The following is a 15,764-nucleotide window of genomic DNA, read 5'->3' as shown; positions in this document are numbered from 1 at the left end:
AGAAAAGTGGGACAAGTCTGTGCAAACAGCAACCTCCTATCTTCACTAGTAACGGAGATACCGTATGTTTTCAACCAAAATGGAACACCCTGTACAGAATGAAATATAAAGTAACGTCCATGAGATACGTCATCAAATAAGCAGTTTGCGATAGAGATATCGAAACATCCCCATTAGCCAATACTACGTAATCATAAAATGTTTCAAACACGGTCGTTAAATGGGCTATACTCCCCCATCCCTTTTTATCTGTCCCAAATACAAATACAGACTTGGGAATTTATTTGCTTTTAGGATACGTCCTTGAACAATATTTCATGCGTCCCTCTCTGTGTGTGCCGGGAAAGCTGCCAATAATTGAATTTTGCTCGCTGTATAAAACTTGACTCGTTTGCGTGTCGCTACCAAAATATACTCACCCAAACATAGGCGTCGCGTCGGGTAGAAATGGGAGTTTTTGATCATCTGCTGATGATGCTAACATGGTTAGCGAAACGCGCGTCCAGCATAAAAGTAAAAGTGTTTTAGTGTATTGTGGTGATTTAGTATTTTATTTTGCTGTGTAACACCAAACGTTCTAACCCCTAACTGTAATTATTGGTGTGAAATAAATATGACACTGTCTTCCAATGAAAATGCAAGTTACTACCTCTAAATTCTAATTCTGAGCTAACAAGTGAACTAGATGCTTTACCTAAACCGTTATTCAGAAGCTACAAACCTATTAATGAAAATATTCAAGAAAATTTTCTTCCTAGCACACAAACAGGCCAATGCTACACATCAAGGTTGGTACAGTATCTACTATAAGATTTTCTTAGCCGTGTATGGTACAGATCGTTACCCAATGTTGCCACAAGCTTATTTCTCATCGGGGTAGATTATCACGAGAGCGCACAGTGGTTCCCAGATAGATCATTACTTAGAAATATTAATTTCAAAATGTTTGCATAAAACTGTAGCTAATACTTTTCTTATATTCTCCTGTAAACGATACATAATAAATAACAAATTCAAGTAAGCCTAGTGTAGCGCTTTTTTTATTAGAAATGTCACATTTTTGCTGATGGTATCAAGCTGACAAAAACAGTTTTCAGATAACGCCGATTAATTACTTATTTTATTAAAATTGATAAAAGCTGTAGCCTTTTCTGTAATGGACGTTCGAAAAGAAGGTATAAAGAACTGTTTTTTTCTTTTTGGCACTTAATTAAATCTAAGTAATATTAGTTTATGGCACTCTTTAAGACTTTTAATTACTTTCCCTTTCAAATCCTCTTAAACGGCATGAAAATACTTGTTACTTAAAGCATACCCAAGTAGCATTTTCACGACTTGCGACCACATGTTTACTAAATACAACGTTGGATTAGTTACAAAAAATAGTTAGCTTCCTACCTTGGGTATTAAAATAAATTTAAACGTTTTTATAACGTTGTGCCGACGTTGGACTAGTACTACAGCAAAGTAGAAGCTTCTGCGACGTCGAATAAACGTTGTCTTGTAACCTTTTTTGCTTAAGTGATGTTTAGGTGATTCGGACAACGTAGTTACAACGTTGGACAATATTGAGTTTTCCGACGTCAGTTTCAGGACCTATTCCAACGTTATGCAAACGTCGTTTGTTTTACTAATTCCAACGTTGTTTAGATTTCCTTATTCTTACGTTGGTAGGACGTCGAGTCACTACCTTTTTGCAACTGTATTGAACCATAACCTTAAATCTTAAATTTTCACTTCATTGTTTTCTGTTCAGTCAGACAGTTCAGTGCTGTTTTTGTTTTTATAAAAAAAACTTAATTAAAATGGGACATAAGAAAGGTACATATAAAACTAAATTTAAATATACATCGACATATATTACCGATAATTTATCCACTCCCTCGTTTATTTAGATTATAGAGTGCGGCACAAGCTAGACTCTAGGATGACTAAATTAGGCAATCTTGCGACGAGTATACTACCTGTTAAGACCGAACTGCGACTTTATTAGTCCAGTATGCGACTACTCGAACTACTCCATCTTAATCTCCAAAACAACAAAGTGAAAGCCGCCATGTTGTTGAATAAGAAAATGTTTCGTTCCTAAAATAGCAATTCCTGCTTTTTGAATACATTAACTTGAAATATTTGATCCTAAAAAACACGCGGAAACAATTTTTTCGACTGCGAATAAATTATTCTTATTTTACTAAAAAAAAAATTCAAGAAAATTTTTAAAACTTCTTTAATTTTAAGGCCCATTAGTATTTTTCAAAGTAGAAACAATACATTTATCAATAAAGTTGTTTGCGTTTAACTTTTTTGCCTTGGGTAACGAGTTACAGAGTCGGTTAAAGTATATCAATAATTCTGATCTTCAAACATCCTCCACACTTAAATACTTTTGTTTTGTTTTCCTTCACTGCCATCTGACATATGTCTCTAACTAAATCATAAAAATAATATTTTTACTATAATTATCCCAATTTAGGATAAAACGCGACTTAGACGCCATATTAGTTTTGTATTTCTGTGAATTAAGATTTTAAACAACGTTGCAGTTTGTACTAAATTAGGCTTCTAGCCAACGTCGGTCTCCAACGTCGTTTCGACCCAAAAATTATTCTCCAAACTAGCGCAGACTAGGGTTGGCACGAGGTTGTGCCGACGTTGCGCCCCGACGTTTGGTCGCGTGACACAACGTTGTCCCGACGTCCAAATGCTGCTTGGGAACATTTAAAATAAATTTGACCTCTTCAATATGAAAAAACATGTACATATGTGCAAACATAATCTTTATACCTTTCCGAATAGTTAGAACTTAAAATGCAAATCACACGAACTGGGCCCAATTTTTTTAATACATATTACATTAAGTTTTTGTGCAGTCAAGCTATATCTAGATATAGGTGCAGTCAAGCTATATCTAGAGATCTAACAGTTATAACCGCGCAGCTAATTAAGGGGAACCACTGTGGAGCGGGGTTAAATTGTTGTGGAACTTCTTTAAGCGCGTTGAGAGTAAAAACTTATTTAGTATATTTAGGTCTGTCTCCAAACTAAATTGGATTTTCTCTTCCTCAATACAACAGGAATAATCTATTTAATGAATGCTATTTTTTCTCAAATTCTCTGAAATTCAGAAGAGATTTATCATAGACCCGTCGACCGGCGTTATAATTAAGGCGATATACGAGATTTCGTGGTGGTTCGAATTTGCATCGCAAATAGCGACCTCCTTAGACCGGAAACGGATATAATTCCTCGGGCAGTTAGTTTATTTTCGGAGCAGGAAAGAAACCGGCTAGGGGGGCGGAAGAAGAAGTGGAAGAACGAAGAAAGAGGAAGAAAAAGATAATTGAAAGCCACAAAAGAAATACGTTTCGGTTCGTTTTTCGATCTATTTCTTGCCCGGTTCACAATGCAGGCAGACCTAATAAAGGTTGAAAGAGATTTTCTAATTTGTGTAATTTGCGTGATAGATGGAACTGGGCGTTTTTTTTCTTTTGAGCCCCTCAAATTATTACGGACCTCGCGTGTAGTGGTCGATTTATTATTACTATTTATTTATTACCTCATTTTAGTTCTCGTTTTTTCTTTGTTCGTCAGCTTTTTTTAGCAAGTTAATTTTTATCCAATTTTTTACAAATCACGTTAGCGAGGACTCACACTATTTGATCTTAACATTCTTTATTGAGGGATAATAATAAAACTGTTTTAGGTAATGGTTTAAATAATACCAATAAGTTAGGGATCAATATCTGGAGACAAAATTCATTTTTGTCTCCAGATATTCGGAGTTCAAAATATACTAAAAAATAGTTGCATTTATTTAAAACTCACTCTATATAAATACAATTTATTCTAAGAATATTCTATGAGTTTTTTTATTTTATACATTTTCCATTAAACATTTTTTAAATAAAAAAAAAGTTTAAAATAATTTTAAAAAGGGAGATCTTTGTATACAACTGTTCTAGCAGTTAGATCATTTATTAAATAAATAAGCAGATAGGCATTTTTATTAATTTGTATATACCGGGTGCGTCTCAACAGTGGCTCACTTTTTAATTTTTTAGTTAAAAAAACGAGATTTGGAATGTTAATATACGACATAAATTAGGATTGATTGACGTATTCAATTGTTTTCGGTCACTTCCGGTTTCACCGGAAATGACTACAACTTTTGATTTTTAAATAGGACCCCCGGTATTTTTTTACTTTATTCGATAGAAAATGTCACTCTGAATAGAATGACATATCATATGTCAACTTTTGACATTATCGCATATGGTTTATTTGAAATTATAACTTGCGGTTTGTAACAAAAATTTGACTCGAAATACCAAGTATGTGATATCAAATTATTCTTAAAAAATGCTTTTTCCAAATATGCTAATGAGCCACCCTCGTTCCATTTGAAAAAATTGAGATATGATTAAAAATACGATAAGACAAGACACTTGCTCCTTGATGAAGAATTAGTGTCTTTAACATAGCCATGGCACTCTAGATTGAATTTTAAAATACAATTTTTTATTAAGCGAGAATGTCAAAAGTTGACATATGATATGTCATTCTATTCAGAATGTTATTTTCTATCGAATAAAGTAAAAAAAATCCGAGGGTGCCATTTAAAAATCAATAGTTGTAGTAATTTCCGGTGAAACAGGAAGTCACTAAAAACAATTGAATACACCATTCAATCCTAATTTATGTCATATACTAATATACCAAATCTCGTTTTTTATCTGGAAAAATAAAAAAGCTATAGGGGTGAGCCACTTTTGAGACGCACCCGGTATAAGAAAAATATCGGTAACAAATCAATAACGCACAAATATGCTTTAATGCCAATTATGTTTATCTGCTTAGTTCCAAATACTTCAAACATCAGGTCAAGTTACTGCACGGCAACTTTGCTCAGTAAACACTCAGCGCAAACAAACAACAACTTCAACTAATACAAATTATGTAGTAAATTCTAATTACTTAGAAGACAAGATGGTAAATATTTCATTATCGGTGTCGAGGCTTTGCATTAACTCCTTAACAAGTGCCAATCTATATCAATAAATTACTAAATCGTCTAGGCCCAGACCCTCCAAAGTCGAAACATCGTCCGAATAAGTCATTTAAGTATCTTGGTAATTCCGAAAATTACCTTTGATTTTGATAGTAAACAGCATTGTATATATTAAATTAAATGATAAAATTTCTGATATAAAATTTGAATTTGGTGAACAGTTTTTTCTTAATAAAACACTAAATCACCATAATACACCAAAACACTTTTACTTTTACACTGGACGCGAGTTTCGCTAACCAATTTCTCAGTGGGCACCGAGTGGGCGTGGCAAGATCTAGCCAAGCGAGTCAGAGCCCACCGAGCGTAACAGTTAGATTTCCGTCACTAGAGTAGTAGGAACAAAGGAATTGGACCGTTGTCTCTATTCATACTATCTTTACATTTATTAATTCTGATGCTTTCATATGCATCTAATTGCCTATAATTTGAGACTTGTTTAATTCATTTTAAATTATTAAGATCTATACAATGTTCTTCATTAACAATATGTTCGGCAACGCAAGATTTATCCGGTCTACTATATCTTATCTGAGCTAAATGTTCTTTAAATCTAGTTAATATTGATCTTCTAGTTTGGCCCAACATATTTCTGATTACAATCTTTACAAGAAATTTCACAAATACCCGACCTTTCCAGTGGAGGTGTTTTATCCTTTGGATTACCTAATAATTGTTGTAATTTATTATTAGCACTATACACAAGTTTATAATTGACATTCTTAAAAAATCCTTTTTGACCACGGGATAACTCTTTATCAAACGGTATTGAAAAATATTTTGACGTATCTTTCTCCACTTGAAAAGTCGAATTTTCCGAAATCATTAACCTATACCTACGTTTTCTAATTAATTTATCAACTAGTGAAGGAGAATATCCATTACACTCAGCTACATTCCTAATGTAATCTCTTTCTATTTGATATCTTTCGTTGGAAAGTGGAAAACTAAGTAATCTATGAACTAAGAAATTTAAACTAGCCATTTTATGTTCATCACTATGATATGATTGATTAGGAATATATCTGCGTCTTTTTTTGGAAATTTTCAAAGTAAATTAACTCGGTTATTATGGACATATTATTATGGACCATAGAAAAACTGTAAAGAGAAAATATGTTTCTTTTATTGAGCTTTACTAGTCCTGAAAATATTTGCACTTATTTAAGACTCACCCTGTACGTGTTACAAAATCTATAATGTTAACAATAATATTAAAAATAAGATTTAATATATTTTGATTTTATTATCAATATTTTCTAAAAAAATGATATTTTACTAACATAATTAAATGGAATAAGGAGAAATATGTAAACAGATATATTATAACAATTACATTTTATACGAATATCATATTATACCAAAATAAACAACTAACTGTATGCAATATTTTGTAATATTAAATAACGTACACGTAACATTGATACGTTTCAACATTAAAAATTATTGTAAACTGGAGCATACATCGTATTATATCCCAATTTTTAAGTTAATTTATTAATATTAAATGGAAAATTAATTATATTTATTTCAAGTAAATTTAGTTTGATATATTTTTAGCAAAATGTTACCTGTCTATAAATGTATAAGATAATAAATTGCTATTTAGGTTATAAGTCCGGTAAATTGATTTTTATAGTATGAGTGAGATGTTCTTTTGTGGCTTTCAATTATAAGGTCTGTGACGACTTTTTCTGTCATCACTCAAACAGAAAGAAAAAGGTATCCGTTGCTCAGGGTTAGAGGAGAGCTGGGTTCGTAGGTTGTTAAATAATAAAATAAAAGTAATAATGTATAGGCTGCAAAGATTCTAAAATTGATGTTAAGTATTCAAATAGTAATGGTCAAAGACAGTAAAAAGGGCGCCACTTACTTTGGGTATGAAAAGGTAAAGTAAGAAACCAGTAAGAAAATTTGATCATGAAATAGCTAAAATAAAATAATCAACAGCAATAAGGGTCTATTATGTTCATCAAGAATAAAATCAGATATAACTATCCTACGTTGAACATTTATTTAAAAACGAACACAATTATCAATCAGTTTAAACCCAGTTTCAATTATCCCAATGAAATCGTTAGTTGCTTTAAGTAAACTCAAATTTAGTTAAAGTTCTCTTCAGTATACTATACTACGTAATATATAAACAGGTGAAATTTATGTAAGTACCAATACGATGATGTTTCGAAACAAATCGTGTACAATAACCTTCAAAAATGAATCCGTGTTAGCGATTCTCACATAAAAGATCATACTGAAGTAAAACGTACCGTTAAGGACAAAGCATGACTTATAATGTTAACTAAAAGGTAAATTTTGACTATAATATATGGAATAAATGACAACAATTTACAGAGATATTCAAAATATTATCTCAAAGTAAAAAAAATTTAGGGAATACCTTGTGTGTTGAACTTAGAACTTATCTGTATTTTTTTTTTAATTTATGACGTAGTGAACAGGTAGGCAGGCAGTCTCCAGACTAACGGAAGTGGATGTAGACTCTTCGATAGTAGCAGGAGTCTTCGATATCAGTAGAATCAATGTAGAGTCATAAATACTGTCTCAAAAGTGGTTACTCATATGCCAATTACTTATACGTCAATTTCTTATACGCCAGTTACTGGTCTGAAAATCAGCTGTACACATTCCAAAATATAGCCAAGCTATATGCTGATCCAAACCAGTAATGCACAATCAAACATTATCAAAATAAATAAAAAACGGGAATAATATGATCTTATTCCAGGAAAAGGCCAAAAAACACGAACTAGGCTCTGAACAGTATATTCTACAGGATTTCAAATCTCCACCTTTGGATACCCGTGCCTTTACTGTTAGGAAAAGTGTTTCAGAAAGCCCTTTTTCTCTGAGATTCGTCGGACGCTGAACCACGCGTCTTTTTCTGATCTCCATCTCCCGGAAAAAGCCTCCTTCCTCCTTTTCGCAAAACGGAAGTCTTCGAATTGACAGGTCATATGACCAAAGGCAATTAAGTGAACTCTATCGTCTATACTGAATGAAATTTGTTTTTATGGAAAGGAACCGCTACCTGTACTGAATGAAGTTTAACATCTAGCGAATAGATGGCGCCAGCAATATTAAAATTTGGAATTTTATAAAAAGAAAAATAAAACGCTACAGGTCTAGTCAGTTAAAAAAATAACAAGACTAGCCTTTTCCAAACAGATATATGTATGAAGAGATGTGTTTTATATTAAAGTATGAAATAAAAGAATTTTATATGTCGATTGTAACAAACTATATACCAACCATTCACTATTCTAAAAACATGAAATATATAAGCTATACTCACTCATCCACCATGAGGAATTTATCTCCGTCGGATCCGACGCAGCGACCCTTCGTACTAAGTCGGGGCCCTTCGATAATGACCGGCACGCGAACTCCGGACTGAAACCAGGCACCTTCCCATTTCTCCGGAAAGTAACAGGTTCCTGTAACAAGTAAGAAAAAGTGTAAAAACTGTCGATGATTAATGAAAGGAGGAATTTGAAAGCAAAAACATTTTTATTTGGAATTTAAGTTGGAGATGAACGATGCCGTGATTTTAAATCACATTGTTGACTGATTGTCTATACCTCTGTGGCGGATTCATCTCTCCAAAAAAGTTTTATGGGTATTTTGCCACTAGAAGAAAATCAACGAAATAAAATTACTAATAAACAAATTTGCCTAACGGACAAAAATATGCTTAACGTTTCGGGAAGTACATATATTTCTTCCCGTCGTCGGAAGCAAAAAAAACACACAAAAACAAAAAAGAAAAAAATATTTCAAATTTCTAATTTTCATTATTCGAGAACGCTATAGTTTTTTTTTAAACAGATACGTCTATAAAAACCGTTGACGTTCTGTTAAAATGACATTATATCAAGTAAACTTCAAAATTAACAATTGCTACCTGATAACAATTACTTAATAAGGTAAAACCAAAAAGATTCAAACTTTCTGTATGATTTTATTTTTTAATTTGTGTTTATTTTTCACATAATGTTGATTTATATTATGTTCTTTAAAACCCAAGAAGCGATTGCTATAGATTACTAACATCAACAGATGCATAAGAAATACATTTATTTTTATTAGATTATATTAAAAAGTTTCTTTCAAAAAACCAAATCATAGACACAATACACACAATGATAACAATACACAATATATATAATTTACAATTCCCTAGATGCAAAGCGTTTCGGAAGAAAAAATAAGAAGGATAGGAAAAGAATATAACATACGAACATCCTTCAAAGCACAAAATACACTTAGATCCATTTTACCACACACTAAACCAATAAACACTGGACAACAAACTAAAAATGTAATATACAAAATATCATGTGAATGTTATAAATTTTATATTGGTGAAACATCTAGACCCTTAAGGTAAGTTGAGAAAGGGTAATTTTCACAAATCTAAGATTATAATGAAAGAAGCGATAGCCTCTAAATGATTTTCTTTAATTTTAAAGAACATAACATACATAAAAATTAAAAAATAATAATACAGAAAGTTTGAAGCTTTTTCGTTTTTGGTAGGGCAAGAAAAAAATACGGGAAAGCTTAATTATTAATAAAGAATAAAGATTTAAGAATTTATCTTTTTAAAATCTATAATATATAATTAATAGTAAATAATTTCATGCCAAATTTGTATCAAGAAACACGTAAATAAAAAAATAGGTAATTTTTATCACAATTCTATATTTAATGATACACATTTCTTTCTTATAATACACATTATTTTGTTAACAGCATCATACATTGTTTAACGTGTTTTTGCAGCGATTGGCGTTGTTATAATTTTAGTTTAATAGATTATTCTTATTAAAAGTCAGTTCAAAATGTTCATAATTCTTTATAGATTATTTAGTTCAAATTTATAAAAATTACATTCAAAATAATTTTCAAATATTCAATAATTTTAAATGGCTGGTTTAGGGGATGTGTGTTTTATGCTTAATACTATTCTAATTAAAAGATTGGGGATATGACGACTTCGTCATTTTTCCATTTCTGTTAGAAGTAGAGTGGGTAAATTATTTGAAATGAATAATTTACCTTGCTTAAATTGGGCGTTACCACAAACTTAAATAATTTATTCTGAATGTCATCATAATTCTATATTTTATGATATAATATAATAACTAGGCTTAATTTTTCTACTCTTTTTAATATAGATTATTTTTATGAAGATAGATAGATATAATGCCCGGCACATCACAGATAATTTTCAAAATTTTCAAGATTCTTAAATAGCTTGTTCAGACTATATACTGTGTCAATTTTAAAACTTCCCACCCTTAATATCTTTCTTGCAGTTAAAAATATAAAAAATCGGAAAGACACGTTAATTTTATTTGTGAATGGGACACTTTAAATTAATATTTTTAGCCTTTTTCTTTCAACCCCCTAGGAGGGGTTGATGTCACCTTTACAATGTTAAATGGGAATGGGGGTCAAGTGGCACATCGTTTTAAAGGGCGTTTAATTGTTTTTTCAGTGGTATCCTACTTTGTTGCTTTTAGTCCAGAGGTTTCCGAATAATCGCGTGTCAAAGTTGCAGAAACAATTAAACATGCCTTCATTGAGATTTTAGTTTTCTGGCTAGTGTTTACACATAAATTACTGCAATGGGTCTTCTTGTAGTAAAAATGATTAGAAGATTAGGTGGCAACATGGACGTAGCCATTACTTTTTTCTAGGGGGGTCAAAATACTAATAAACAGAAAACATCATAAATATTAACGTTTCTTTTCTCAAATTCGAATGAGGTGGCAACTTCCAGGAAGGTATGGGTGGCACGTTTGAAACTTTGTTTCGGGATTGGCAAAGTAACCTCAAAAAATTAACATCAGAAGTAATCTAAAAAATAGTACCTACCTAGTTAATTTGCGTTTATTCGATGTCTTATCACTCAAATTCCACAAAATGCCTTGCTATTCTATCAACAAATTCTAAAAATACGTTGTTGTCTTAACAAAAAAAATGCTCTGCAAATCTAAAAGATAGCTAAAAAACTTAAAACAGGAATATGACTATTCTTAATTCGCTTTTGCTTGTTGGGCTGTTCAGTGATAACTTTTATTAAGTGCATAAAGTGTGAGAATGATTTTTTCTCTTCAAGGAAGAACTGAAATTATTTTCATTTATGGAGAGGTTGGAAGGTGCGCACGAAGAACGGTACTGGTTTTCAATGAATGAAATCAAAATCGTGAAGTAAGTCACAGATATGTGCTGGATTTGGTGGCGAAGTTCTCCGAAACTGGTTCGGTGAGTAATAGAAAAAGAAATCACCTACGAGTGATGAATGAAGGAGCTCAAATTGAGGTTTTGGGATTATTTTCTGCAGAGCCCACCAGCTTCTTGGGGACAGTAGCACAACAGACAGGAATATCACACGAGACTGTAAGAAAAACACTGAAAATGCATAAATTCCATCCATACAAAATGCAGATACTTCAAGAACTCTCTGACGATGATTTTGATAGAAGAATAGAGTTTTGTGAAATCATGATTCGCCAAACCAACGCCAACCCTAACATTCTGCCGAATATCTGTTTTTCCGATGAATGTAGGAAATGTTAACAAACAAAATTGTCGATATTGGAGTGACGAAAACCCGCATATTTTCGTGAAGGACATACACAATATCTCCAAAAAGTTAATGTTTGGGCTGGTATTCTTGGAAATGCCATTATTGGCCCTTTATTTATTGAAGGAAACTGTGTGATCTTGTTGTGATTGAAGGAAAAGGTGATCTGTATCTTCAAGAGACTATTGATCTTCTAATCACACAAGAGCTAGAAACTCAAATTGATGCAGAGGGTAATCCAGTTTTACAGGAGGATTTGTTAACATTCCAGCAGGTCCGTGCTCTACCTCATTATTTTCTTCCGGTCCGACAGTGACTAAACGAGAGATTTCCGGGTACATGGATTGGCAGAAAGGGACCAATTGAATAGCCTCCAAGATCACCTGATTTAACACCATTGTCCATTAGACTTTTTTTGGGGACATCTTAAATCCATTGTTTATAAAACACAACCTACTGATATTGATGATCTGAAAATGCAAATGCCGGTCAATTCCCTGTGAAGTTTTCCGAAATGTTAGAGAGGAGTTTAAAAACAGACTTTATTATTGTTTACAGAAAAATGGAAAACATTTTGAACAACTTGACGTGTCTTTCCGATTTCTCATATTTTTAACTGCAAGAAAGATATTAAGGGTGGGAAGTTTTAAAATTGACACAGTGTATATCTTGATTAATAAGATTATTGCTATTATCAGACCTCTTGAAAAGTAACAGTTTCCACAATAAATTAAAAATAAGTGTGAAAACTGGCAATAATTAATGAAGGGTAAAATTTGACAACAAAACGTTTTAATTCAAATTTAAAATTAACGCGAAAATATAAGCGGCTTAGTGTTTTATTATACCTAATGCGAAAAACACAGAATTAAAATTGAATGAGTGTTTAATTATGGATAAGCAGTAAAAGAGAAAACGTTAATTTAAACATGTCGGGTGTTTCTAAAATAATTTAATAGGGTGTTTGTAAAATAATTTAATAAAGTTTGTAAATTCGATTTAATTCCAGTTTACTAAATTACTGTTCTGAATGTTTCGAGCAAGAAATCCGATAAAATAAAAAAGAAAACGAAAAAAAATAACGTAACAATGATAAAGAACATTGTATAGATCTTAATAATTTAAAATTAATTAAACAAGTCTCAAATTACAGGCAATTAGATGCATATGAAAGCATCAGAATTAATAAATGTAAAGATAGTATGAACAGAGGCAACGGTCCAATTCCTTCAAGTTCTTTGTTCCTACTACTTTAGTGGCGGAAATCTAACTGTTACGCTCAGTGGGTTCTGACTCGGTTGGCTAGATTTTGCCACGCCCACTCGGTGCCCACTGTCAAAAGAAATACATAGAGATTAAATACCATACATTAGTATCTGAGAATATCTTAATAGGCATAAGAAGAATGCTCATATCCTAATTTCTATATATTATTAGTTAAAGATTACTGAAACAAAATTAGGAAAAAAAAGAAAAGACAAGTTTGATAAATAGCCCTACTAAAAAGAAAATAAATACACCCCATAAATCCGAACACAACATACATCTTTAAATTCTGGCTTGACGTATCTAACAAGAAAGGAAGGAAAACAAAACGAAACGAAGAAATTCCGATTGGCGCCGTTATTCTCTTTAGAAATATCCGCCACGCCATCTTTCCCACAAATAAAACATTAGAAAAAGCGGGGTTCCGCCGCTCTCGCTTCAACTAAAACTTTCTTGTCATATCAAGAAGGCCATAAATAATTTTCAAAAACAAGCTTCAACTGGCATCGAGGTCAGACCGTTCGAGGCGGAGAGATGGCGCTGGCTCTGTAAATCATAAGTGATAAGAATCTGTCGTAGGTCGCCGATAGATTAGAATTTCCTGGAGGCAGGTCTTGCATTAATGTTATTCGGGTATAAAGGGTATCCGTCCTGATTGTTGTTTCAAATTTTAGTTCTTCTTAGGACTTCATCGAGGGGTGTCTCACTTGGGTACAAAATGTACATGTACTGCCAAAATATTATTCTACTTCTAAGCGACTGCCAATGACTGCGAAGAAGACTGCCTATGACTGCCATGTAATTATTATAGGGACTGCCGTAAGACTGCCAATGACTGCCAGCGAATGCCAAGGAAATGTACATGTAATTCCAACAGTGAGACACCCCTCGGACTTCATCATTTGTTGCATGCTCCGTCCAGGGTATGCGCAGCAATCGGCGAAGTGTCATTTCGAAAGCCTCAATTCTGTTTATTGATTTTACCTTAAGTGGCCAAGTCTCAGCGCCATACAACATCACAGGCCACACATACGATTGAATTACCCGTATCCTGGTATATAGCGGCATATTTCTATGCAGGAGTAAATTCTTTAGTTTAAAGAAGGTTGTTTTTGCACGGCCGATTCTTCTTTTAACTTCCTCATCGCAATCCCACAGTTCATTTAGGGAGGCGCCAAGATAGGTGAAATTTGTGACCCGTTCGATGTTCTCTCCATTGATGTTAAGATGAGTGTGGTACTGGTGTCTGCTGATCACCATCATTTTAGTTTTCGCAACGTTAATATGGAGCCCAAACTGTTCACCGCATTCGTTCAGTTTATTTAGCAGAATCTGGAGGTCCTCAAGGTTGTTAGTCAGAATTGCGGTGTCATCTGCATAGCGGATATTATTTATTGGGATGCCATTGACTTTAATATCCCGCGTCTCGCTCTCCAAGGCCATCTGAAAGATTTTCTCAACGTAGATGTTAAACAGAATGGGTGATGGTACACATCCCTGTCGAACTCCCTTCAATACGCTGAAGGTTTCCGTTGTTCGATCACCATCAATACGGATCTCCGCGGACTGCTGTCAATACAGTTCTTTAATTATTCTGCTGTCCTTGCCATCTACGCCTATCTCCTGTAGTCTCTCCATCAACGGTTCGTGTTTTACGTTATCAAAGGCTCTCTGATAGTCAATAAAGCAAATGAAAACATCTTGCCTCTGATCATAACTTTTCTGCACATGTAGTTTCACAGAGAAGAGAGCTTCTCTAGTGCCAAGACCCTTCTCTCATCTCTTCACATTTTCTATATATTCTAGATTGGATGACTCGAAGAAACGCTTTAAGTGCGTGACTCATTAAGCTTATGTGTCTATGGTCTCCGCAGTTTCTTGGATTTGTTTTCTTTGGGATGGCGATAAACGTGGACTTTAGCCAGTCCTGTGGGATTTGTCCAGAATCATATATCACGTTAAAGAGATATGTGAGCTGTTTAATGTCGGTCAGCTTTAGAACTTCAGCATATATATCATCATGACCTGGATTTTTTTTATTAAAAAACGATAATTCTATCACTTGGCTGGATAACCTGGCAGCTGTGACCATTAAACCAAAATACTACTACATCTATATCTCTAGGTACTAACCAACAATTTGTTTTGTGTGGTCTGTGGTCTGTTTTTGTTTAAATGTTCTGTTCGTTATTTATGTTGGGGATTTATTATATTTTAAATTAATGTTAATTATTAGGCAAACTCATAGAACATTTATTTCTTTTGCATAATCAAAATTGTCACTGTAAATTTTACATAACCAAATTGCCACTCTAAACCGCTGTCTTTTTTAGACAGATGTCACTTGTCATTATTCAATTCATTATTCGAATTCTCAGAATGTTGTTAACAAAAGTTTTATTTTAAAATAAAATTTTAATCAATCACAAGTGTTTTTTGAAGGTTTATTTCTTACAAAGGGGTTTATTTCTTACAGTGGCAAATTTTCTTACAATGGCTACTTGTAAGTATATTGTATATTAATACTTGCTCTTCTGTCTTTAATCAGTACATCTTATTTTACTAAGCGTGTTGACCGTACTCTTCGTACACACGAAAATAGCCACCCAAGGCCAGAAATGCCTACCCTAGTATACGATAACATTACAAAACGATCAAAAAGATGTATGATCAAATTGTATAATGGCAAATAAATAAATTCATAAAGAAAATTAGGTATGTTAGAATGCTTAAGTAACAAAATAAAATTTCTTTCTGTCATAAAATCTTTTTCATAATACGGTACTTCAAAGCCATAACCCAGACAAATAGACG

At 32.9% G+C, this 15,764-nt stretch overlaps 1 protein-coding gene across 1 annotated transcript in view; it reads right to left on the bottom strand.

Annotated features, from left to right (window-relative positions):
- LOC115882824 overlaps nt 1–9,364 on the bottom strand; it is a 131,383-nt gene extending 122,019 nt beyond the window's left edge. Inside the window, 2 exon segments of the mRNA XM_030901070.1 lie at nt 8,385–8,526; nt 9,328–9,364. Coding sequence (XP_030756930.1) covers nt 8,385–8,526; nt 9,328–9,364 — 179 coding nt within the window.
- Nucleotides 9,365–15,764: the final 6,400 nt, after the last annotated feature.

Source organism: Sitophilus oryzae, unplaced genomic scaffold (assembly GCF_002938485.1).
Source record: "Sitophilus oryzae breed Bouriz unplaced genomic scaffold, Soryzae_2.0 scaffold_179_pilon_pilon, whole genome shotgun sequence".
NCBI classification, from domain to species: domain Eukaryota; kingdom Metazoa; phylum Arthropoda; class Insecta; order Coleoptera; family Curculionidae; genus Sitophilus; species Sitophilus oryzae.
Note: the sequence above shows the minus strand (reverse complement) of the source record. Positions and strands in the feature narration are given on the sequence as shown.